Below are 25,781 nucleotides of genomic sequence, written 5' to 3' on the forward strand. Positions count from 1 at the left end.
ATACTCGCATTCATATAGGTACTGCCTGTACAAACGCTAAATTTAACCCATCTATATCTGCCCGCATGTATGACTTTCATCCACATTTTCTAATAAATTTGTCTTGGGGGCCTATCCAGCATATGCAGGGGGCTTGCTCTAATTTTCTTGATAGCTCATGGATACTATTATCACAGCAAATTCCAACTAGAGCAACAATATAAACATATGAAATCTTAAAATAAAAAATGATTTAAGATTATATATAAAAGTTGTAACTTTTATGTCTATGGGGGGAAAGGCACAAAAGACCAACCATTACTTAGAAAAAATTATAAAAATGCAAATATTGGATTAATTTTATTATATATAAAAGAATTCATCACTAAAAGTAATGTATCCAAAATCAGGAATGAACTTGAAGGAAAATCATTGCACTGATTATTTTTTTATAAATGTCTACAATCCAATTCCACATGGAATTGGCAAAAATTTATAAGTGTAAGAATAATAGTTATTCTTCAAGAAATAAAGGGTTAAAGGATAGAAGCAGGTAATTTATCAAAAGAAAAAATTTTTTTAAAATATTCAAAATTGCAAATGGGAAAAATGCAAAATTTTTAACTTTAAACCTATCAAATTGATCAACATAGTATGATAATAAAAGTGAATGCTAGCAAGAACATGGAAAAAACATTTGTATACTTGGTGGAATTATGAATTAGTTCAATCTTTTTAGAAAACAATTTAGGATTAAATGAACTATAAAAATTTTCATGTTCTCTAATACAGAAATCCTATTACTTCGCCTACAATTTAAGAAAAAATATTGATAGGAAAAATGCTTGCATGTACAAAATATTCCTAGTAATATTATTATTATTATTATTATTATTATTACATAAAAACTATAAAACTAAATGCCCAGTGATTGAGGGGATAAATAAATTATGATATAGTGTCAGAATTCATGAGATGGGGATATTGTGGGCAATGGTCAAATAGAAATATAAATAATCAAATTCTCCTGTCTACATTTACTACCAAATGTTCATTAAAGAGTTTTCATCAAATGACCCCACCAGAGAAATGGTAACTCATGAACAAAATGTGTGCATCAAAATAAGATTTACTAAAGAACTGGGGGCTTTTTTATTTTTAATAAATGTTTTTTAATAAAGATTTACAAATGAAATTGCAGAACACTGCAGAAAGTCCTGAAAGGTGTTCATTACACTTTTTTATCTAACAGAGATCAGCGTATAAGAGGTAGGTCAAAAGTAGCTTTAACTTTGTCCCTCAGATATATGACAGGAGCTATTATATCAGTAACATTTTACCCTTTTTCCTCAATTTTCTAGTGTTCCAGGGCAATACTTACTGGGAATAGCAAAGTGTTGTATGTTGTTTCTACTTCCAAAGCTATGATTTAGGATTTCTGAGCATTACAATTGGTTGAAGGAAGAAAAAATGGAAAAAGTATGAAATCTAACCCATCCCATGACTGATTTTGAAAATTAGTTATTGTGAGATAGGAGAGCTTGATATCATGGCCATAATTGAGATCTGCAAAATAGTTACCCAGAACCCAAGGTTTCTCCACACAAATGGTCATTATCCATATGACTACAGCCTTATGGCATTTAGATAAGGGACTTCATGGCTAAGAGAATGCAAAATCAGCAAATGGCAAAAAGAAAAAAGATCACATTACTTATCATTGACCTAAATTTCTGTTAATTCTTCCAAATTTGATTCCTTATTCTAAGGCATGCTGGCTATATAGGTACATCAAATGGGTTAACATTCATTGAGGGTTTTTGTTTTGTGCAAAAAATATCACAAGCAGCCAGAAAGAAACAATTCAAATTCTAAAAAGCCACAATAAAGATTACTCAGGACCTAGCAGCTTTGACTTTAAAGGATCAAAGGGCCTGGAATCTGTTACTTCAAAAGGCAAAGGAATTTGGAATACAGCCAAGAATAAATTACTGGCTAAAGTGAGCATTTTCTTTCAGGGAAGAAGATGGACATTCAATGAAACTGGAGAATTCCATTTATTTTTTATGAAAAGACCAGAGCTAAACTAAATTTGACCTCCAAATATAGAACTCAAGAGAAGCACAAAAAGGTAACAAGAAAAAAACTCTTCAGAACTAACTATATTTCTATTATGGGTATACATTAAGAGTACATGTATAATCTGATTTTACTGTTATAATATGAAAAAAGAAACTAGAGACGAAAAGGGGATTATAACAGGAAAAAAAAAAGGGGGGGGAAATTAGAAGTAAAATGAGGAAAATTACATCTCAGTAAAGGCCTCATTTCCAAAATATATAGAGAATTGACTTTAAGTTATAAGAAATCAAGCCATTCTCCAATTGATAAACGGTCAAAGGACATGAACAATTTTCAGATGAAGAAAGTGAAACTATTTCTAGCCATATGAAAAGATGCTCCAAAAATCAGTATTAACCAGAGAAATGCAAATCAAGACAACTCTGGGATACCACTATACACCTCTCAGACTGGCTAGGATGACAGGAAAAGATAACGCTGAATGTTAGAGGGGATGTGGGAAAACTGGGACACTGATACATTGTTGGTGGAATTGGGAATGCATCCAACCATTCTGGAGAGCAATTTAGAACTATGCTCAAAAAGTTATCAAACTGCATATTCTTTGATCCAGCAGTGTTACTATTGGGCTTATATCCCAAAGAGATCTTAAAGAAAGGAAAGGGACCTGTATGTGCCAAAATGTTTGTGGCAGCCCTTTTTGTAATGGCTAGAAACTGGAAATTGAATGGATGCCCCTCAATTATTGAATAGCTGAATAAGTTGTAGTATATGAATGTTATGGAATATTATTGTTCTGTAAGAAATAACCAGCAGGATGATTTCAGAAAGGCCTGAAGAGACTTATGTGAACTGATGCTGAGTGAAATGAGCAGAACCAGGAGATCATGATATATTTCAACAATATGATGATCAATTTTGATGGACGTGGCTCTCTTCAAAGAGATGAACCAAATCAGGTCCATTTATTCAATGAGTGTGAACCATAACATAGCATTTCCACTCCCTCTGTTTTTCTCCACTTGCATTTTTTATTTCCTTCTCGGGTTATTTTTACCTTATTTCTAAGTCTGATTTTTCTTATGCAGCAAAATAAATATGGATACTTATACACATAATGTATTTAACATATTTAACATGTATTGGTCTACCTGCCATCTAGGGAAGGGGAAGAAGGGAAAAGTTGGAACAGAAGGTTTTGCAAGGGTCAGTTCTGAAAAATTACCCATGCATATATCTTGTAAATAAAAAACTATAATAAAAAAAAGAAAAAAAGGAAAAAAGAAAATTAAATCTCAGGAAGAGGCAAAAAAAAAAAACTTTTATAATTAAGGGAAAGAAGGGTCAGTGATGAATATTGTGTGAATCTTACTCTCATCAGATTTGGCTCAAAGAAAAATTATTAGATATATTTGGTTTCACTGAGAAACATCTCATAGAAAAGTGGAGGGGGAGGGGGAAAAGGGAAGGGAAAGGGGGAAAAGAGAAGGGGTAGGCTAAATAGAAGGGAAAAGACATATAATAGGGGAAAGGCATAAGAAATGGGGAGGGTCTCTAAAGGCAGAGGACTGCTTGAGGCAAGTAGTGCTCCTAAGTAAAATATTAGAAAGGAGGGAAAGGGGAAAAGGAAAGAGAAAAATATAATTTGATGTTAATAAGATGGCAGGAAATACAGAATGAGTAGTTTTACCCATAAATGTGAATGGGGTGAGCTCTCCCATAAAGTATAAGCAGATAGCAAACTGGATTAAAAGCCAGAATCCTACAATATGTTGTTTATAAGAAACATATTTAAGGTAAAGCGATACATACAGAATAAAAGTAAAAAGCTGAAGCACAATCTATTATGCTTCAGGTGAAGGGAAAAAAGCAGGGGTAGCCATCCTGATCTCAGATTAAGCAAGAGCAAAAATTGATTTAATTAAAAGATATAAAGAAGAAAACTGTACCTTGCTAAAGGGTACCATAGCTAATGAAGCAATATCAATATCAAACATATACACAACAAATAGTGTAGCATCTAAATTCCTAAAGGAGAAGTTAAGAGAGTTGCAAGAAGAAATAGACAGCAAAACTATAATAGTGGGAAATTTCAACCTTGCTCTCTCATAACTAGATAAATCAAACCACAAAATAAATAAGAAAGAAGTTGAAGAGATAAATAAAGAATAATAAAGAGTTAAAGAAAATACCAGAAAAATTAGATATGATAGATCTTTGAAGAAAACTGAATGGAGACAAAGGAGTACACTTTCTTCTCGGCAGTTCATGGAACCTATACAAAAACTGACAACATATTTAAACATTTAAAGACCTCAAAATCAAATGAAGAAAGGCAGAAATAGTAAATGTATTTTTTTTCAGATCACAATGCAATAAAAATTACATTCAATAAAGGGCCAGGGGAAAATAGACCAAAAAGAATTTGGAAACTAAATATAATCTCATCCTAAAGAAAGAATGGGTGAAATAGCAAATCATAAACACAATCAATAACTTCATCCAAGAGAATGATAATAATGAGATAACATACCAAAATTTGTGGGATGCAGCCAAGGCATAATAAGGGGAAATTTTATATCTCGAGATGCTTACTTGCATAAAATAGAGAAAGAGAAGATCAATAAATTGGGCTTGCAATTTAAAAAGCTAGAAAATGAACAAATTAAAAACCCCCAATCGAATACCAATCTTGAAGTTCTAAAAATAAAAGAAAAGATCAATAAAACTGAAAGTAAAAAAACTATTGAATTAATAAATAAAACTAAGAGTTGGTTTTATGCAACAACCAACAAAATAAAGAAACTTTTAATTAATTTTATTAGAAAAAGAAAAGAGGAAAATCAAATTGTTAGTCTCAAAAATGAAAAGGTAGACCCACCCACCACTGAAGAGGAAACTAGAGCAATTTTCAGGAGTTATTTTGCCTAACTTTATGTCAATAAATTTGACAACCTAAGTGAAATGGAGGAATACCTACAAAAATATAGATTGCCCAGATTAATAGAAAAGGAAATAAATTACTTAAATAGTCCCATTTAAGAAAAAAGAAATAGAACAAGCTATTAATCAACTCCCTAAGAAAAAATCTCCAGGACCAGATGAATTTACATGTGAATTCTACCAAACATTTAAAAAACAATTAGCCCCAATGCTATATAAACTATTTGAAAAAATAGAAAATAAAACTCCTACCAAACTCCTTTTTTGACACAGACATAGTACTGATACCTAAACCAGGTAGGACGAAAACAAAGAAAAAAAATTATAAACCAATCTCCCTAATAAATATTGATGCAAAAAAATCTTAAATAAAATATTAGCAAAGATATTACAGATAATCATCCCCAGGATAATGCACCATGTCCAAGTAAGATTTACACTAGGAATGCAGGGCTGGTTCAATATAAGGAAAATTATTAGCATAATTAACTATATCAATAACCAAATTAACAAAAAGCACATAATTATCTCAATAGATGCAGCAAAGGCATTTGATAAAATCCAACACCCATTTCTATTAAAAACACTAGAGAGTATTGAAAAAATGGACTTTTCCTTAAAATAGTGAATAGCACCTATTTAAAACCATCAGTAAACATCATATGTAATGAGGATAAACTGGAACCATTCCCAATAAGATCAGGAGTGAAACAAGGTTGCCACTATCACCATTACTATTCAATATTGTATTAGAACTGCTAGCTTCAGCAATCAGACTTGAGAAAGAGATTAAAGGAATTAGAGTAGGTAATGAGGAAACCAAATTATCACTCTTTGCTGATGATATGATCATATAGAGAACCCCAGAGATTCTACTAAAAAGCTTTTAGAAATAATCCACACCTTTAGCAAAGTTACAGGATACAAAATAAACCTACATAAGCCATCAGCATACTTATATATCATTAACAAAATTAACAAAGAGAAATTCCATATAAAGTAACTACTGATAGTATAAAATATTTGGGAATCTATCTGCCAAGGGAAAATCAGGAACTATATGACCAAAACTACAAAACACTTTCCACACAAATTAAATCTGATCTAACCAATTGGAAAAATATTAAATGTTCTTGGATAGGACAAGTAAATATAATAAAGATGACAATACTACGTAATCTATTTATTTAGCGCTATACTAATCAGACTCTCAAAAAACTATTTTAATGAGCTAGAAAAAATAACAACAAAGTTCATATGGAAAAACAAAAGGTCAAGGTCAAGAACTTCAACGGAACTAATAAAAAAAAAAATCAAATGAAGGTGGCCTACTTGTATCAGATTTAAAATTATATTATAAAGCAGTGGTTACCAAACCATTTGGTATTGGCTATGAAACAGACTAGTTGATCAGTGGAATAGGTTAGGTTCAAAGGAAAAACTAGTCAATAACTTTAATAAACTAGTGTTTGACAAACCCAAAGACCCCAGCTTTTAGGATAAGAATGCACTGTTTGACAAAAATTGCTGGGAAAATTGGAAATTAGTATGGCAGAAACTAGGCATTGACCCACACTTAACATCAACACCAAGATAAGATCAAAATGGGTCCATGATTTAGGCATAAAGAATGAGATCATAAATAGATTAGAGGAACAGAGAATAGTCTAGCTCTCAGACCTGTGGAGGAGGAAGGAATTTATGACCAGAGGAGAACTAGAGATCATTATCGATCACAAAATAGAAGATTTTGATTACATCAAACTAAAAAGTTTCTGTACAACCAATACTAATGCAAACAAGATTAGAAGGGAAGTTACAAATTGGGAAAATATTTTTACAGTTAAAGGTTCTGATAAAGGTCTCATTTCCAAAATATATAGAGAACTGACTCTAATTTATAAGAAATCAAACCATTCTCCAATTGATAAATGGTCAAAGGATATGAACAGACAATTCTCAGATGATGAAATTAAAATTATATCCACTCATATAAAAGAGTGTTCCAAATCACTGTTGATCAGAGAAATGCAAATTAAGACAACTCTGAGATACCACTACACACCTGTCAGATTGGCTAAGATGACAGGAACAAATAATGATAAATGTTGGAGGGGATGTGGGAAAACTGGGACACTAATATTGTTGGTGGAGCTGTGAAAGAATCCGGCCATTCTGGAGAGCAATTTGGAGCTATGCCCAAAAAGTTATCAAACTGTGCATACCCTTGATCCAGCATTGCTGCTATTGGGCTTATATCCCAAAGAAACACTAAAGAGGGAAAAAGGACCTGTATGTGCCAAAATGTTTGTGGCAGCTCTTTTCATAGTGGCTAGAAACTGGAAGATGAATAGATGTCCCTCAATTGGAGAATGGTTGGGTAAATTATGGCATATGAAGGTTATGGAATATTATTCCTCTGTAAGAAAATGACCAGCAGGATGAATTCAGAAAGGTTTGGAGAGACTTACATGAACTGATGCTGAGTGAAATAAGCAGAACCAGAAGATCACTATACACTTCAACAACAATACTGTATGAAGATGTATTCTGATGGAAGTGATATCTTCAACATAAAGAAGATCCAACTCACTTCCAGTTGATCAATGATGGACAGAAACAACTACACCCAGAGAAGGAACACTGGGAAGTGAATGTAAATTGTTAACACTACTGTATATCTACCCAGGTTATTTATACCTTCGGAATCCAATATTTAACGTGCAACAAGAAAATTGGATTTACACACATATATTGTATCTAGGTTATACTGTAACACATGTAAAATGTAGAGCGAGGAGGGGAAATTTTGGAAAAATGAATACAAAGGATAATGTTATAAAAAAAATTACTCATGCATATATACTGTCAAAAAAATTTTATAATTATAAAACTTTAAAAAAATAATTTAAAAAAAAAAAGAAAAGAAAAGAAATTAAAAAATAAATTAGAAGAACATAGGATAGTTTACCTCTCAGACTTGTGGAGGAGGAAGGAAATTATGACCAAATAACTAGAGTTCATTATTCATCACAAAATAGAAAATTTTGATTACATCAAATTGAAAAGTTTTTGTACAAACAAAACTAATGCAGACAAGATTAGAAAGGAAGCAATAAACTGGGAAAATATTTTTACAGTCAAAGGTTCTGATAAAGGCCTCATTTCCAGAATATATAGATAATTGACTCTAATTTATAAGAAATCAAGCCATTCTTCAATTGATAAATGGTTTAAGCATATGAATAGACAATTCTTAGACAAAGAAATTGAAACTATTTCTAGCCATATGAAAAGATGCTCTAAGTCATTATTAATCAGAGAAATGCAAATTAAGGCAACTACACACCTGTCAGATTGGCTAGAATGACAGGGAAAGATAATGCACAATGTTGGAAGGAATATGGGAAAACTGGGATACTGATACATTGCTGGTGGAATTGTGAGTACATCCAGCCATTTTGGAGAGCGATTTGGACTACCCTCAAAAAGTTATCAAACTGTGCATACCCTTTGATCCAGCAGTGTTACTACTGAGCTTATATCCCAAAGAAATCTTAAAGAAAGGAAAGGGACCTGTATGTGCAAAAATGTTTGTGGTAGCCCTTTGTAGTTGCCAGAAACTGGAAACTGAGTGTATGCCCCTCAATTGGAGAATGGCTGAATAAATTGTGGTATATGAATGTTATGGAATATTACTGTTCTGTAAGAAATGATCAACAGGATGACTTCAGAAAGGCTTGGAAAGACTTACATGAACTGATGTTGAGTGAAATGAACAGGACCAGGAGATCATTATATATTTCAACAACAACAATATATGATGATCAATTCTGATGGATTCTCTTCAACAATGAGATGAACCAAATCAACTCCAATAAAACAGTAATGATTTGAACCAGCAATACCCAGCAAAAGAACTCAGGAAAATGAGTGTGAACCACTACATAATTCCCAATCCCTCTATTTTTGTCTGCCTGCATTTTTGATTTCCCTCACAGGTTAATTGTACACTATTTCAAAGTCTGATTCTTTTTGTGCAGCAAAATAACTGTATGAACATATATACATATATTGTATTTAACATATTTAACATGTATTGGTCTATCTGCCATCTGGGGGAGGTGGTAGGAGGAAGGAGGGGAAAAATTGAAGCAAAAGGTTTTGCAATTGTCAATGCTGAAAAATTACCCATGCATATATCTTGTAAATAAAAAGCTATAATAAAAAAAATTTTAAAATAAAATAAAACCATCAGCAAGCATCATATGTTACATAAGCTGGAACCATTCCCAGTAAGATTAGGGGTGGAACAAGGTTGCTCACTATCACCATCACTATTCAATATTGTATTAGAAATGCTAGCTTAGGCAATAAGAGATGAAAAAGAGATTAAAGGAATTAAGAGTAAATAATGAGGAAACCAAATTATCACTTTTTGCAGATGATATGATGGTATATGATGGTAGAACCCCAGGGAATCAATTAAAAAGCTATTCAAAATAATCCACAACTTTAGCAAAGCTGCAGGACACAAAATAAATCCACATAAACCATCAGCATTTTTATACATCATTAACAAAATCCAAAAGCAAGAGATACAAATGATAAATCCCATTTAAAATAACTGCTGATAGCATAAAATATTTGGGAATCTATCTGCCAAGGGAAAGTCAGGAACTATATGAGCAACACTACAAAATACTTTCCACACAAATGAAGTCAGATCTAAACAATTGGAACAATATCAAGACTAGGAAAGGTTGAGCAAATATAATAAAGATGACAATACGGCCTAAACTAATCTATTTATTTAGTGCTATGCCAATCAAACCTCCAAGAAACTATTTTATTGAACTAGAAAAAATAACAAAATTCATCTGGAAAAACAAAAGGTCAAGAATTTCAAAGGAATTAATAAAGAGAAAAGCAAATGAAGGTGGCCTAGCTGTATCAAATCTAAAACTACATTATAAAGCAGCAGTCATCAAAACTATTTGGTACTGGCTAAGAGAAATTGATCAATAGAATAGGTTAGGTTCACAGAACAAAATAGCAAATGACTATAACAATCTAGTTTTTGATAAACCCAAAGACCCCACCTTTTGGGATAAAAATTCACTATTTGACAAAAACTGCTGGGAAAACTGTTAACTAATATGGCAGAAAGTAGGCATAGATCCACACCTAATACCATATACCAAAATAAGGCCGAAATAGGTTCATGATCTAGACATAAGGATTGTTACCATGAACAAACAATAACATAGGATAGTTTATCTCTCAGATTTGTGGAGGAGGAAGGGATTTGTGATCAAAGAATTAGAGATAATTATTGACCATAAAGTAGATAATTTTGATTAGTTAAAAAGTTTTTGTATAAACAAAATTAATGCAGACAAGATTAGTAGAAAAGCAATAAACTGGGAAAATATTTTTACAGCTAAATGGTTCTGGTAAAGGCCTCATTTCTAGAATATATAATTAATTCAAACTTGTAATAGTTCAAGCCATTCTCCAATTGATAAATAGTCAAAGGATATGAACACACAATTTTCAGATGAAGAAATTGAAATTTGTAGCCATGAAAAGGTGCTCCAAATCACTATCAGAGAAATGCAAATTAAGACAAGTCTGAGATACTACTACATACCTGTCAGATTGGCTAAGATGACAGGAAAAGATAGTGATGAATGTTGGAGCGGATGTGGAAAAACTGGGAGACTGATACATTGTTGGTGGAACTGTGAACGGAGCCAACCATTCTGGAGAGCAATTTGGAACTATGCTCAAAAAGTTATCAAACTGTGCATCCCTTTGCATACCCTTTGATCCAGCAGTGTTTCTACTAGGATTATATCCCAAAGAGATCCTTAAAAAATGAAAGGGACCCTTATGTGCAAAAATGTTTGTGGTAGCCCTTTTTGTAGTGGCAAGAAACTGGAAACTGAGTGGATAACCATCAATTAGAGAATGGCTGAATAAATTACAGTATATGAATAGAATGGAATACTATCACTCTGTAAGAAATGACCAGCAGGATGATTTCAGAGAGGCTTGGAGAGACCTACATGAACTGATGCTAAGTGAAATGAGCAGAACCAGATCATATACATGGCAACAAGACTATACGACGATCAATTCTGATGGATGTCGCTCTCTTCAACATTGAGATGATTCAAACCAGTTCTACTTCTGCAGTGATGAAGAGAGCCATCTATTCCCAGAGTGAGAACCATCAGAACAGGAGTGTGGAGCACAACCTAGCATACTCACTCTCTCTGTTATTTGTTTGTACTTTTTCTCAGTTTTTCTTTTTCTTCCTTCTTGATCTGATTTTTCTTGTGCAACAAGGTAACTGTATAAATATATATACATATATTGGATCTAACATGTATTTCAACATATTTAACATGTTAAATACTACCTGCAAGCTAGAAGAGGGAATGAGGGAAAGGAGGGGAAAATTTGGAACAAAAGGTGATGCAAGGGTCAATGTAGGAAAAATTACCCATGCATATGCTTTTTTAAATAAAAAGCTTAATTTAAAAAAAGAAAACAATGAACGAAAGAAGGGTTCAATAGGGAAAGCAGGAGGTCACCATAAACTAATAAAGACTAAAGGCATCTATAAGAGCATATTCAAATTAATAATACAATATTGACTTTCCACCTCATCATCATAACCAGAAAAGATGAAAAGGGGAAAATTCAATGCTAGCAATATATCTTGTACCTGCTATTAAGCTATTACTGGAGTTAAGAAAAGATCTAACATTTGGGAAAGCAATAATTACCCCAAACTTACAAAAATATGCACACCCTTTCTTTATCCTCTAGGTACAAAAACATCCTCTAGCAGCACTATCTGTTACAGCAAGTCTTTAACAATGTAGGTGTCTATCAAATGGGAAATGGCTAATCAAGTGCTAGTTTTCATATGTAAGAAAAGGGAAGCAGAAACTTAAATATGAGTTGTATGTGGGAATAAAACTATACATTATAGAGCAACAAATGCATGTGATAAAGATTAGAAAAATAAAAACAATGTGAGCATTACTACATTAAAAATCAATATGCACATCTTTGGGGGTTGTATGCAAATGGTAACAGAAATCACAAATAATCATTTATTTTCTTTTGTTTGTTGGCTTCATGATCATTTACTTTACATGATTATTTTTCTTTTATGTTCTTGTTCATATATTTAAATTCTTGTACTTTTAAAAGGAAATTTTAAAAATCTGTATTTAAAAGAAATTTTTTCTAAGGCCCATTGAATTACATATATAAAAGTGTAAATAAAACACTTGTGAGGCTAGAATGAAAAAAGGTCCCAAAGGATCAAGGAAGGCTTTCCAAAGATAAGTCTTTCATTTGGGCTTTAAAGAAATGAGTTGTCATTTTAACAGCAGGGAAGGGGAATATCAGCCAGCATTCCAGGTACAGCAAACAACGTGAACAATAGCACAGATGGGGAAAGTTTGAGGAATGTTCCTATAGCAAGGAGCCAGTGATATTACATAGCAGTTGGGGAGAAAGCTGGCTTTAAGTCAAGAAAACCTATGTACAAATTCTTACTGATAATGACTATCTGTAATGACTATGAACATTTCATTTAATCTTTCAGGTAACTTTTAAGACTATAAATTGTATAAAAGGTGCTGACTAGTACTGATTGAGGGAGTTTCCTCTCATGGGTATTAATGTTAATGAGATCAAAACTCCAGTTCATATATGAGATCAAACCAGTTCATATACTATAAGGTAAAACTAAAAAGACTGAGAAGGCCTTGAAAGCTAAAGGAATTTTATTTGGTAGGCAAAAGGAAGCCAATGAAGATTTTTGAGCACTGACTATTCTATGAACAAAATAATCTGACATCTATACAAAAGTTGGTTTGGAGGATTGACCAGCAATAGGAAGACTTATTAAGAAGTGAGTTGTAATAAGGGCCTATGCTATGGCAGTGGCAAGGGGAATGGGACAGTGGGTCAAATGGGGAGGTAACATATTATTAGTCACCAAGACTTGGTTTTTGGATACGAAAGATAAAGGAAGGTCAAAGAAACACAAGGTTTGAATCATGGGAAACAATGTAGTACTACAGGCAGAAAATAATCAAGTTGGCAGATTTGGATGGTAAGAAACTTCTTCAGATAGGCCGAGTTTGTAGTGCTGATAGTTCAAATTCCTTGGGTAGCAAAGTTCCATAGCCCATAAGATTTCTAGAAAATAAGATTTGTTTGCATACAAGTCAGAACACTGGATAACTTTCAATTTATGTATGAGTTACTTCAAGGTTTACAAAACAAAACTGAATTTTAGGAGGTACTGAGATATAAAGACTATATTTAAGTCTAAAACTGGATAAACTTGAAAACAGTTTGAAGACAGGAAACAAGTTAACACCCCCTCAACCTTCTCCTCTCAGCTCTTCCCATTTCCCTTCGTATACAGACAACAGACAGGAAGAAATTCCAGTGGTATTTATTTAAATAAAATCCTGACTGATAGTCCCTCCATTCTCAAACACACTCCCCCACCTTCCTTCCACCTCCACCCAATAGTCACCTCAAACACAATAGTTTTCATTATGACTATTTTGCCCTGCCTTGGAGGAGTGACATATAACAGGGGTTTAAAGTGTAAACTTTACTTCTCCCAGGAAATGAGCTTAGTAGAGGTGGGTAAGAGCAGAAAAATACCTGATGAGGTAAGGTAAAAATAGATGAGGGCAAAGACAAATGGATTCCTCTATGCCCCTTGTCAAAAAGAATGATTTTCCATGTCTACTAGATAGAGGATGAAGGAAATAATTTCCCCTCCAACCCACAGCCTGGGGATGGATAAGGATCACTGTGTATTATAGGTGTGATGGACCTCCCAAGCCTCTGATATCCAAGAAGATAAAGGGCTTTCATTTCCACATCTTAAATCTCTATCTTCCATAGCTGGGAGATGAGAGGGAGGACATGAAAAAGGGAAGGAAATAGTATAGCAGCTAAGTCAAGAAACTACTAGAGGGATATAAAAATTTATATAGGAGAGAAAGAGAGAAAGGGGACTTGGATCCAGCCCCAATAGTACCTATTTTCCTACCCATGATTTGGGAAAGATGGTAAAATGAATAACCAGTGGTTCATAATTCTATCCTTGGCTATATTGGGCAGCTGGGGAAGAAGATGAGTCACCATCCACTTGACAGGCAAGACCATGGAAGGAAGCCATTTTAATGCTTGTACAACTAACTCACCGCCTTCCCTCCCAAAATGATCTCTCAAGTTAGAGACTCCATCAGACCTTTTCAATCTTAAAAGGATCAGAAGTCGTCAAAGGCTCTCTAATAGGAACAGGACCATTGTTTACATGAACCATTAGTGGTCTGGAAACCTAGGGTGTCACTCACTGCTAATATGGATTAGGGAGGGAGGAAGGACAAGAGTTAGAAATGTCAGATTTATACCCCATTATCCTACAAGACCTGACTTTTTTTGAGTTATATAATAGTCATTAAAAATTAGGGGAAAGGCATCTTGAGTAAATGAACTTATAATGTAGGGTTGCAAATGAGACAGTTTGGAACAGAGCAAAAAACATACAAATTCCCAGTAGGGTCCAGCAGCACTGGGGATCTTATTAAGAGAACCTCAAAGAGAGGAATGATATCTGTGGAAGATGTCTGTTAGAACCAGGCTAAGGAGGTAAAGAAAATGAGAACTCAAAGCTTCTATGAACAGTACTCCTCCGGTCAGTTTCCTGTCTCTCTAGATTAAATTCCCTGAAGGGAAGCCAAGAGGGAGTGAAAGACAGACAAAAATAGTAAAAAATGAAAAGATGAAAAAAACATGAAGAGGGAAGAAGACAGAGAATGGTAATAGAAGTTAAGAAAGACTGATGAGAGCAGCCTCTCAGAATAAGGCAGAAGTGAAACTTCAACAGTGATAAAGAGACAGATGCATGAGACAGTGAGGAAAGATAAAGAAGTATTACAGAGACAGAGGAAATAGATAGATGTAAGGGGCTTTTCAAAATAGAGAAGCACTCAAAGGAAAAAGGAAGACCAAAAAAGTCTGCAAGAACCCCTGAGTGAGAACAAGGACAAAAAGGGGAGATACTTCCAGATCTTTGGGAAAGTGAGAACTATAAGCTGATGCTTCGTTGGTGACGACCTCGACTCCCACTCCCTCGATCTCCCCCCGCCTCAGAACTTAGCTCCTGACCATCCAAGCTGGCATGGTCCGAGAGGCCCCGCAAGTGCTCCACTGAATCACATTTCTGGAGGTCAGAAGCAACTGTGCGAAGGCTTAAGAGACTCAAGGTATCAGGGGCAGGGCCAGGCTCTAAGGTCCCCCTCTCATCCAGATACCCACCCTCTGCTCCCTCAACCCTATCTCCACTATCCCCACTCTCAGGTCCAGCCTCAGCCCCTACAGGGGACGAACGCCTGCGGACTGGGTCTTGGGGCAACCCCCTGCGACGGGCATGGATCTGCTCGCTGATCTGCTCCAGATTTCTCAGAGCAACTGAGTAGCGGGTCTTTGCCTGAGACACTTGCTGTTCCAGCCCAGTCACCTTGGCCTTGTGTTCCTGAAGGAGGCAAGAATAGAAATATGAGATACCCCACCAACCCAAAACTTTGAGGGTCTTCCTGATTCCCTTCCACCCTCATTCATATTCCCTTCTGCTTCAAATAAGGTCCCTCCCAACTTTAGCTTTTTATTCCTTCTCTCCTTTACCAGTTTCTCACTTCTGACATTCTTCCTTCCTCTCATCTCAGTAATTTCTTACTCACCAAGTTCAAGGAATTCTTCCACTTTTAAATATGTGACTATCCCATTAGTGTGTCAAACACTCCTCTTTCTAAACAATTTTTCTGCATTCCTCCCCTTCCCTACTCATTCCCTCATTCTCTTCACCTAATTCTCTGTTCATTAATCCTACCTTTAATCACATAAATCTTCTTTGACTTCTTCATATGCTCTTCCCTCTCTTCTCTGTCCTTTCCTTCTCCTTATTCTCCTGTGTTATCTCCTTTCCTAATGGTATTTCTATGCTTTTCCTTTATGTTTTTCAGGATCCCTTTTACCCTTCCTATTGATTATGCATCAATCTTTTCCTCTTGGTTCTCCATTTCTTCACATTTCCTCTCCTTTTTCTTTTGCCCATCAGAATTCTACATTTTCTTCCTCTCACTTCTCAACTCTTCACAGACGTCCCTTGGCACAGGGTAAATGTCCACTAAATTTAGTTCTATCACTTGTATGATCATCTGGGATCAAACCTCCAAATCCCTACTTTATTCTTGAATGATCTTGAATAGCAAACTATATGCTGCTCATAACACAAACTCATAGCTCACCCTTCCTTTCATCTCCATATACTATTTTATCTTCAGGTTTGTTCTATGTCCCCCTTCTTTAGCTGCCTCTCAGTCTCACCCATGCCAATCTGTCACGACAACTCACCTCTAATATCTGGTTAAACTGGGCCTTAAGCTCAAAATATGGACGGCTCTTGCCAATGACTCGCCTAAGAGTTTTTTGCAAGGCCTGTACCCGAGCCTCTGCCTGTTGGCACAACCTGGTCACTCGTTGGTGTTCCCGCTCTCCCCGAAGACGTTCTTCCTCTGCCTCGTTCACCTGAGTCCCAAGGGACAGAAAACACAAAGCAAGAGAAAGACAACTAGATAGAATCACTCCAAAGGCTTTCATTCTCTGACCTCTCTCCAAAAGCTCACCTGTAAGGGACAGATCTGGTACAATTATCATTCTGTGCTAAAGATTTCACTGAATAGGGGGGCAGCTAGGTGGTGCAGTGGATAGAGCACCAGCCTTGAATTCAGGAGGACCCGAGTTCAAATCTGGTCTCAGACACTTAACATATCCTAGCTGTGTGACCCTGGGCAAGTCACTTAACCCCAACCTCAAAAAAAAAAAGGAAAGATTTCACTGAATAAAGAGTACAGAGTCCCATATTAGACATAGTAAGGAAATACAGGGGAAGGTAATAACCCTAATGAAAGTCAAGGCAAATTTTATTCCATCCCTATTTGTCTATATACCTGATTTGTTTTTAGTTCTGATTACATGAGCCAATAGCAGAAAACATGTGAAATAATATCAGCCTTTTTTATAACTTATACTACTTGAAGGAAGTATCAATAAAATAATGTTATTAAACAATTCTACTGATACATCGACAGTAAGACATTTGTTTTTAATTATTATTCCTGGTGAGGATTTCTATGTGCCAAACACTGTGCTAACTGCAACCCTGAGAAATAGGAACTAATACTCACATTTTATAGGTGAGAAACAGACAAACAGATTAAATGACAGGGTCACATAGCTAAAAAGTGACCAAGGCAGGTTTAGAATTCATGTTTTTCTGATTTCAGATCATATTAAAGCTTACCTCCAGTACTTATATAATATTGCTATATAATTATGTCACTTAACTTCTCAAGTTTCAATGTTCTCTTGTATATAATGGAACTAATACCTATCTATTTTTATACAGTTGTTATAAGGATCAAATGAACTAATATAAAGTGTTTTGAAAATTTTAATTGAGGGGCAGCCAGATGCTGTAATTGATAGAGCACTAGCCCTGAAGTCAAGAGGACCTGAGTTCAAATCTGACCTCAGATACTTAAAGCTTCCTAGCTGTGTGACCCTGGGCAAGTCACTTAACACCAAATGCCTCAGCAAAAAAAAAAAAAAAAAAAAAAAATTTAATTGATACACAAATGTCAGTAAGCTCAAATATGCTCAAAGAGAGACATTTTGGTAAAAGGGAAATAGCACTGAAGTCACTAAGACCCAAGTATGAATTCTGACTCAGGAACTTATTTTCCATATGATAATCCTAGGCAAGTCATTTAATTTGAGCCTGTTTGCTCATCTTTAAAACAGGAATAATAACATTACCACGTAGGGATGAAGATCAAATATGACAACGTATATAAAGTACTTCCCAAATTTTGATGCTCTCTGTAAAATGGAATATGCACATAAAATTAATTCAAATACTTACAGATTGAAAGATTAAAGCTGCTGATAGAGACTGGTGAACATGAATATAATTAAGAACTCACTAACAAAGACCTAAGTAACTGAAGAGGTACAAAGCTATATACATAAGGATTAAAGTGATGCATAATGGAAGAGATGAATTGTGTGTAATTAATCCTCAAAGAAGTGGATGGTGAAAAGAAAAACCTGGTAATAAAGCAATGAATGAAGAAGCTTAGGTCAAAGAAATAACCTGGATGAGTGCTTGACAAAAGAGGATAAGGGATTAGTGAAGAGCTTTTCTGAGCTGAAACAGGGAGGACAAACTTGGGAAGTCATGAAAAAGAATTCAACTGTAAGGAAATAGAGAACGGGATTGATAAAACAGTAAGGAACAGAATTTAAGGAAAAAAGGAAATCAGCTATAAATTAAAGGAAAAAAATATGAGAATTAAAGAAAATTTTAAAAAAAATTTTAATTAAAAGAAGGAAAAATTGAAGCTCCAGACTACCCCTTACCTTGCAGGTGGCATGGTTAAGCATCTCCTGCCACGTGGGATCAAGTCGGTTCTTGTCAGCCATGACACCTTGTTCTGCCACAAACACCATCTCTCGAGCAGCATTGTGCATGCTCACAGCCCGTTCATAGCGCAGAGCAGCCTTCTGTGTTTCCTGCTGTGCCTGGAGGGAGGGTGGGGAGCGGTCACAGAAGGGGCCCAGACTTCCTCTACCAAGAAAATCCTGGCTGAGGGAGAGCCCATCATGAGACAAGTAGATATATGGTAGAGATTCCCCCTAGGTCTGCCCCAAGAGGACGGCAATCCCATATCCTGTAGAGAGACAGAGTCGGAAGAAATGAGAAGTCAATCTCACTGTCCTCCTTTTTCTCACTACAATGAGTCTAATTGGATATACATTTCTGTAGAAAAATAGAAAAAAGGAGCGGGGAGAAATGAAAGAAGTAGAGACAGGTGCAAGAAAAGTGGTATGGGTAGATAAAGAACCAGATTAGGATTCAGAAGATTTGGTTTAAATTCCTACCTCAGACACTTTCTAGGATTGTGATCATGAGGAAGTCATTTACCTTTCAGAGCCTCAGTTTCCTCATCTGTAAAATGAGAATAAAAGTACCTACACTATCAGCCTCATAGTGTTGTGAGGAAAGCCCTTTGAAGTGACTATACACTATATATAAGGAGAAAAAGTTAGGAAGAGACCTTAAAAATCATCTAGTCCAAACTACTCATTTTATAGATCAAAAATTGAGGCCAAGAGAAGGGAAACTATTTGTCCAAGGCTACCCAGCTACCCCAATGACAGGCCAACAGCCCATTATAGTCCATTCCAAAAACTAAGTACAGGCACTAAATGTGCACATATGCAATAAGACTACATAGGCCAGAGCCAGAAAAAGATCCTTATGCTCAGGGGATGATAACATGTGCTTCTGAGGATAGAGCACCCAATTCCTGTACCTCTTTGGCCAGCCTCCGTGCCTCATAATATGGCCGGGCCTTATCAATGCAGCTTCCCAAATGAGAACCCTGTGTATTGAGCTTTCGAGCTGACTCCTGTAAGATCCTCCGATATGTGGTCCGGGCCTCCTGTAAACAAAACATGAGAAGTCAAGATGACTGGATACTCCCGCCTCTAATTGCACTAAAAGTCCCCATTCTAAAAACTGTTTCCTTTTAATCCCCCCCCCCAAAAAAAAAAAAAATATATATATCATGGACACAAGTTGGAAGTATATACTCAAGAAAAGTTATCCTAGATCAAAGGAATACAATATTTAGTTTGAAACAAAAATAGTAATAAGCGCTATCTCCATGTCTTCTATAGAAGGCAGCTAAAGAAGGAAAAAAGTTTCTACCTCCATTCCTTCATCTACCCCAATTTAATTTAAGCAAATAAAGAAGGCAAAGGAAAAGAGACAACCAGAGTGCAATTATTATAGTATCACAGATTTGCTGCTGAAAAGGATCCTAAAAGTTAATTTAATATAACCCATTCATTTTACAGACACCCAAGTCCTCTGACTCCAACTCCAATACTCTTTCCACTATTCCATTCTAATCCTTGCACAAGGGATCTCTCAGATTCCTGGGAATTTATCAGATAGATGGACAGATAAAAGACGCTCACATCTAGTTGTAGTTCTACTTGGTTTATTTCTTCACTGGCCTGATTCAGGTGTTCAAGCTCCTCCTGTCAAAAGGGAGACGAAGGAAGAAAGATTAGTGAGGTAGGCCCTTAAAAGGTATAAATCCTATCTTGAAAGATTAAGAACTTTCTTTGCATTTTTTAGAGAATAAGATTATTATATTCATACATAAAGAGTCCTTAAAAATGAGAATGGCAATCAGAGATGTGGACTAAAGGGAAACAGATAGAAGAGGCCTATCAGTCAAAAATTATCTCTCCCCAAAATAGATCTATTATTTCTATTTCCTATCTTGCCCATAAGCAAGGGAAGGAGCAGAAAAAATGGAATCTATACATGTCTATGAACAGGCAATGGGATCTCATCCTTTCAAAGACAGAGGGAAGGGTCTCCAGTTTAACAAAGGAAAGGTCTTAAGACTTCTAACCCATTTTCACCTACATTGACATATCACATCACAAAGAAAATTACTGTCAAATGCAACAAGTCATACGCCTCTTACATATAGATAATATTTTGTATAAAGTATGTATACCCTCACATGTGAGGAGGTGTATGTATATCCTTTCCAAATTTTTATATGCATACTTCTCATAATCTTCCTGGACATAAATCTAGAGCTGAAATTATTATTTTTACTAACAAAAAAAGGAAACTGGTATCCAGAAAAGTGACTGGCACAGAAGGCTTCATTGTTGTTGCTGCTGCTGCTTCTGTTGTTGTTTGGTCATTGTTCAGACATGTTCTATTCTTGGTGACCTCTTTGGGGGTTTTCTTTGCAAAGATAGTAAAATGGTTTGCCATTTCCTTTTCCAGCTCATTTTACAGATGTTAAAATAGGGTTAAGTGATTTGCCCAGGGTCACAGTTACTGTGTCTGAAGTTACATCTGAACCCAGATTTTCCTGACTCCAAGCCCAGTGTCCTATCCACTGGGTTAAAGAAACAGTCGAGGAAATGTAAAACAGCCATCTACCTACCTGGAGGTCCCTCAGACATCTTAAATTTAACATGTCCAAAACACATCTTTCCCTTAAACCCTCCTCTCTTCCTAACTTACCAGTTATTGCTTGAAGGTACCCCATCTACACACAAAGAATCTGGGTATCATTCCCCACTTTTCATTCTTTCTCCCACTCATGTCTTACCTTTGTAACATCTCTCACACATGTCCTTTCTCTTCTCTAACACTGTTACCATCATGGTATAAGTCCCTATCACCACATAGCTAGAAAACAGACTTGCAATAACCTGCTCAGGTTTCTTCCTTCTGATCCTCATTCCAATCCATCCTCCACTCAGCTGTAAAACTTGAGTTTCCTAAAATTCAGATCTAATCATAAAACCATCCTATTGAATACATCTCAGTGAATCCTTGTTACCTCCAAAACTAAAATCCTGTGTGGTTTTTGAAGGTATAGATAACTTGGACCTTTCCTACTTTTCCAATCTTCTTATAACTTACTTCCCCCCACAAACTTTTCAATCCCTTCACACTAACTTCCTTGCTATTCCTTATAGATGACATTTCACCTCCTGTCTTCACTCCCTTATGCTACAATTTGTTTCTCATTTTTACCTCCTAGTTTCCTTGGTTTCCCTTAAGTTTCTGCTAAATTACCACTTTCTGCAAAAAATCTTTCCCAGATTCCTTTAATCTTAATGATGCATAAGAAGGTTTAGATGAACTAATACAGAGTAAAGTAAGGAGAAATAGAAAACTATATGTATATGTGTATATGTATATATGTACATGGTATAAATGGAAAAAATAATAATCACAAAGGGAAACAAAAGATATTCGAATGCTGGGTAATTATAAAAATTAAGCACAACCAATTTATTAAATTTTATTAATAAATTGATTAATTTCACTAAAAAAATTTCTTGCTTTTTTATTCTTTATTGAGAAGAAAGGGAAAGGGTATATTCAGAAATGTAAAAATGAGAGATATTTTTTAAATGTTTTAATTTTAGTTAAAACCTAAGTCATAAATAAATATGATTCCAGAGTCATCTAAAAATGTTTACCCTTAACTTCTGTTTATTACTAAGAACAGATGATAACACCTCATCCCAAATGGAAAAACAACTCAAAATTGCAAAATAAAACATTGAGATTTCATCTTAAATCGAGGTGTCATCTCAAATCCATCAGATTGACAAAAACAACAAAAGATGAAAATGATAAATGCTAAAGAGGCTTTCAAAAGATAAATATACTAATGTACTGTTGATGAAACTAGGAATTGGTTCATTCCTTTTGAAAAAATATTTAGAATTATCATAAAAATATCACTAAAAAGTATATACTCTTACTGATTAAAACCACTATTAGACATATACCATAAGGAGGTCAAAGACAAGGAAAAAGTCTCCTTTCTCTTTTATACAAAAATTTTTTAAGTAGGAAAGACCTGAAAAGAAAAGACATGCCCAGTGTTTAGAGAATGGGTATGAATGTAATGGATTACTGTAAAGATAAATATGAACTACTCAGAGAAAATATGAATTTGTGTGAATTAATGCTGAACAAAGTATGCAAAACCAAGAGAACAATTCACACCATCAACAAGATAGATAATATTGAAAACAATATCAAAACAGCACCAAAAGACTTAAGAATCAATGCAGTGATCAGTGACTTCACTTTATAAAGTGGTGGGTTTGTAATCAAAGGACTTAGGTTCAGATTATAGTTTTGTCATTCATTTCCCATGTGATATTGCGCAAATATATATCCTCTCTAAGCCTTAGTTCCTTATCTATAAAATAAGGTAGTCCAAATATAGAACTTAGCTGCTTCCTTCAAACTCTAAATAAATATATGATCCTAGCATCCTAGGATCTGTCCATCTCCCCATTTCCTCCTTTCTCCCTTTCCTTATTTTTTCTGTGCTGTCCATGTTTAGTTATTATTAGAGATAACTTCAATCTTTTGACAGAAAGGAGGTAGATTACATGTTACAAATAAGGCATGCATTTTCAAATATGGCCAATGAATTGTTTTGTTTCATTTTGCATAAATGTACCTATTTATTAAAGAGGAAGGTTAAGGAAGCCACTGAGCAATATAAATAAATAAATAAATAAAACATTTACAAAGAAAGGAAAATAATTCAGTGTTTGTTCTACTATGAGCAGGCCAAGAGTATAATATTGCTAAATCAATCCACAAAGAAATTAATTATGTCCTAAATGAGTGCAAAGCACTGTTTAGAAACTGCTATTATAAAATACCTGAATTCATGAAATTTACACTATCAAGAAAGATAATACACACACATTTAAATACAAAATACATACAACACAAAAGTAAATATGAAGTTATCTGAGTGGGATGGATGCTATGGTTGAGAAGAATAGAACAGGAAACGCCTCAAAGAGATGGCAATTAAGTGAGTTCTGGCAATGAAGAGAAAATACATTCTTCTGTTATGGCGAATAGCAAATAAAAAGGCACAGAACCAAGAGATGGAATGTTGTGAGGAATGGCAAAAAAGCCATTTTGTTTGAACATTATGTGCCTAAAGAAAAATAAAGTAAAATTTATCATGGCAAGGGAGGTTGGAACCAAGTTATAAAGGGCTTAAAATACATTTCATCCTTAAAAACTGAAAGAACTTATTAAGAAAGTGATGTGGAAGGATCTATAGTTTAGGAATACCATCATTTTGCTACTTTTATAGATGACAGATTAAAAAGGGAACAGACTTGAGGTAAGGAAACAAATTAGGAGATGACTGCAAGAATTCTGATGAAAAATAATAAGGTCTTGAACTAGGTGGTAGTTATATGTTTGGATAGAAGGGCATGCAAGCAAGAAATATTATAAAGCTATAGAGATTGTAGAGGAGGAATCAACAAAGCATAGCAACTGACTAGATAAATGCAGTAAGGAAGAATAAGAAATCTAAGATTACTAGGCTGTGAACCTCAGACGTTAGAAGAATGGCGTTGTCCTTAATAGTAACAAGGATATTCAGAGGGTTAGTTTGATGAGGAAAGATTTTCTTTATTATGCTGAATATGCCTAGTAAGATATCTAATTCAAAATGGCCAAGAGACCAGATAACACAGGATTGGAATTCTGGAGAGAAGCAAGGACCAAAAATATAGATCTGGGAGGCATCTTTAATGACAATTAAACCCATGGGCACAAAAGAAAAAGTGAAGGGCTGGGAAAGGGGAGAGGAGACATGGGGGCAAGATGAGAAGATTGAGAAGAGCCTAGGATCATGAGACAGAAGGGATCTTAGAAATCATGTAGTCCAACTCCTTCATTTTAGATGAGGAATTGAAGCCTAGGGAAGTTAAGTGACTTGCCCAACATCACACAGGTAATAAATGGCAGAGTTGGAATCTGAATACAGGTCCTCTGATTCCAAATCCACCACTCTTTATATTGTACTATGCTGCTTCCCTATATAAATGGCAGCACAAGCTCTCTATGCAGTTAGATATGCATGAAATTAGACATTTAATAAAAGCTTTTTAATAATGACAACAACCCCCAACCAAAAATTAAACTCGAAATACAAAAATTAAAAGGAGAAATCAATAAAATTGAAAGTAAAAAAACTATTGAATTAATAAATAAAACCAAGAGTTGGTTTTATGAAAAAGCCAATAAAATAGATAAACCCTTGGTAAATTTGATCAAAAAAAAGAAAGACGAAAATCAAATTGATAGTCTTACAAATGAAAAGGGGGATCTTTCCACCAATGAAGAGGAAATTAGAGAAATAATAAGGAGTTACTTTGCCCAACTTTATGCCAATAAATTTGATAACTTAAGTGAAATGGATGACTTCCTCCAAAAATATAGGCTCCCTAGATTAACAGAGGAGGAGATAAATTGCTTAAATAGTCCCATTTCAGAAAAAGAAATAGAACAAGCTATTAATCAACTCCCCAGGAAAAAATCCCCAGGGCCAGATGGATTCACATGTGAATTCTACCAAACATTTAAAGAACAATTAGCCCCAATGTTATATAAATTATTTGAAAAAATAGGGGATGAAGGAGTCCTACCAAATTCCTTTTATGACACAGACATGGTACTGATACCTAAACCTGGTAGATCGAAAACTGAGAAAGAAAATTATAGACCAATCTCCTTAATGAATATTGATGCTAAAATCTTAAATAAGATATTAGCAAAAAGACTTCAGAAAATTATCTCCAAGATAATACACTATGATCAAGTAGGATTTATTCCAGGAATGCAGGGCTGGTTTAATATTAGGAAAACTATTAATATAATTGACCATATTAATAATCAAATTAATAAGAACCATATGATCATCTCAATAGATGCAGAAAAAGCATTTGACAAAATCCAACATCCATTCCTACTAAAAACTCTTGAGAGTATAGGAATAAATGGATTATTCCTTAGAATAATCAGGAGTATATATTTAAGACCGTCAGTAAGCATAATATGCAATAGAAATAAACTGCAACCTTTCCCAGTAAGATCAGGAGTGAAACAAGGTTGCCCACTATCACCATTACTATTCAATATAGTACTAGAAACGCTAGCCTCGGCAATAAGAGCCGAGAAAGAGATTCAAGGAATTAGAGTAGGAAATGAG

At 34.9% G+C, this 25,781-nt stretch overlaps 1 protein-coding gene across 8 annotated transcripts in view; it reads right to left on the reverse strand.

Annotated features, from left to right (window-relative positions):
• The window catches only part of SH3BP5L (SH3 binding domain protein 5 like), a 44,395-nt gene that overhangs the window by 10,209 nt on the left and 8,405 nt on the right, over positions 1–25,781 (reverse strand). For 5 of the 8 annotated variants that reach the window (XM_074264983.1, XM_074264986.1, XM_074264985.1 and 2 more), the window contains exons 4-8: positions 20,167–20,229; positions 19,497–19,625; positions 18,541–18,702; positions 16,474–16,647; positions 13,480–15,595 (exon numbers count right to left, since the gene is read on the reverse strand). In XM_074264983.1, the coding sequence (XP_074121084.1) occupies positions 15,149–15,595; positions 16,474–16,647; positions 18,541–18,702; positions 19,497–19,625; positions 20,167–20,229 (975 nt within the window). In that variant the 3' untranslated portion in view covers positions 13,480–15,148. Of the gene's footprint in view, positions 1–12,797; positions 13,234–13,479; positions 15,596–16,473; positions 16,648–18,540; positions 18,703–19,496; positions 19,626–20,166; positions 20,230–25,781 lie in introns of those variants that run through there. The other 3 variants (XM_074264989.1, XM_074264990.1, XM_074264988.1) reach the window with 2 other exon arrangements.

Source organism: Sminthopsis crassicaudata, chromosome 4, assembly GCF_048593235.1.
Source record: "Sminthopsis crassicaudata isolate SCR6 chromosome 4, ASM4859323v1, whole genome shotgun sequence".
Lineage (NCBI taxonomy): Eukaryota > Metazoa > Chordata > Mammalia > Dasyuromorphia > Dasyuridae > Sminthopsis > Sminthopsis crassicaudata.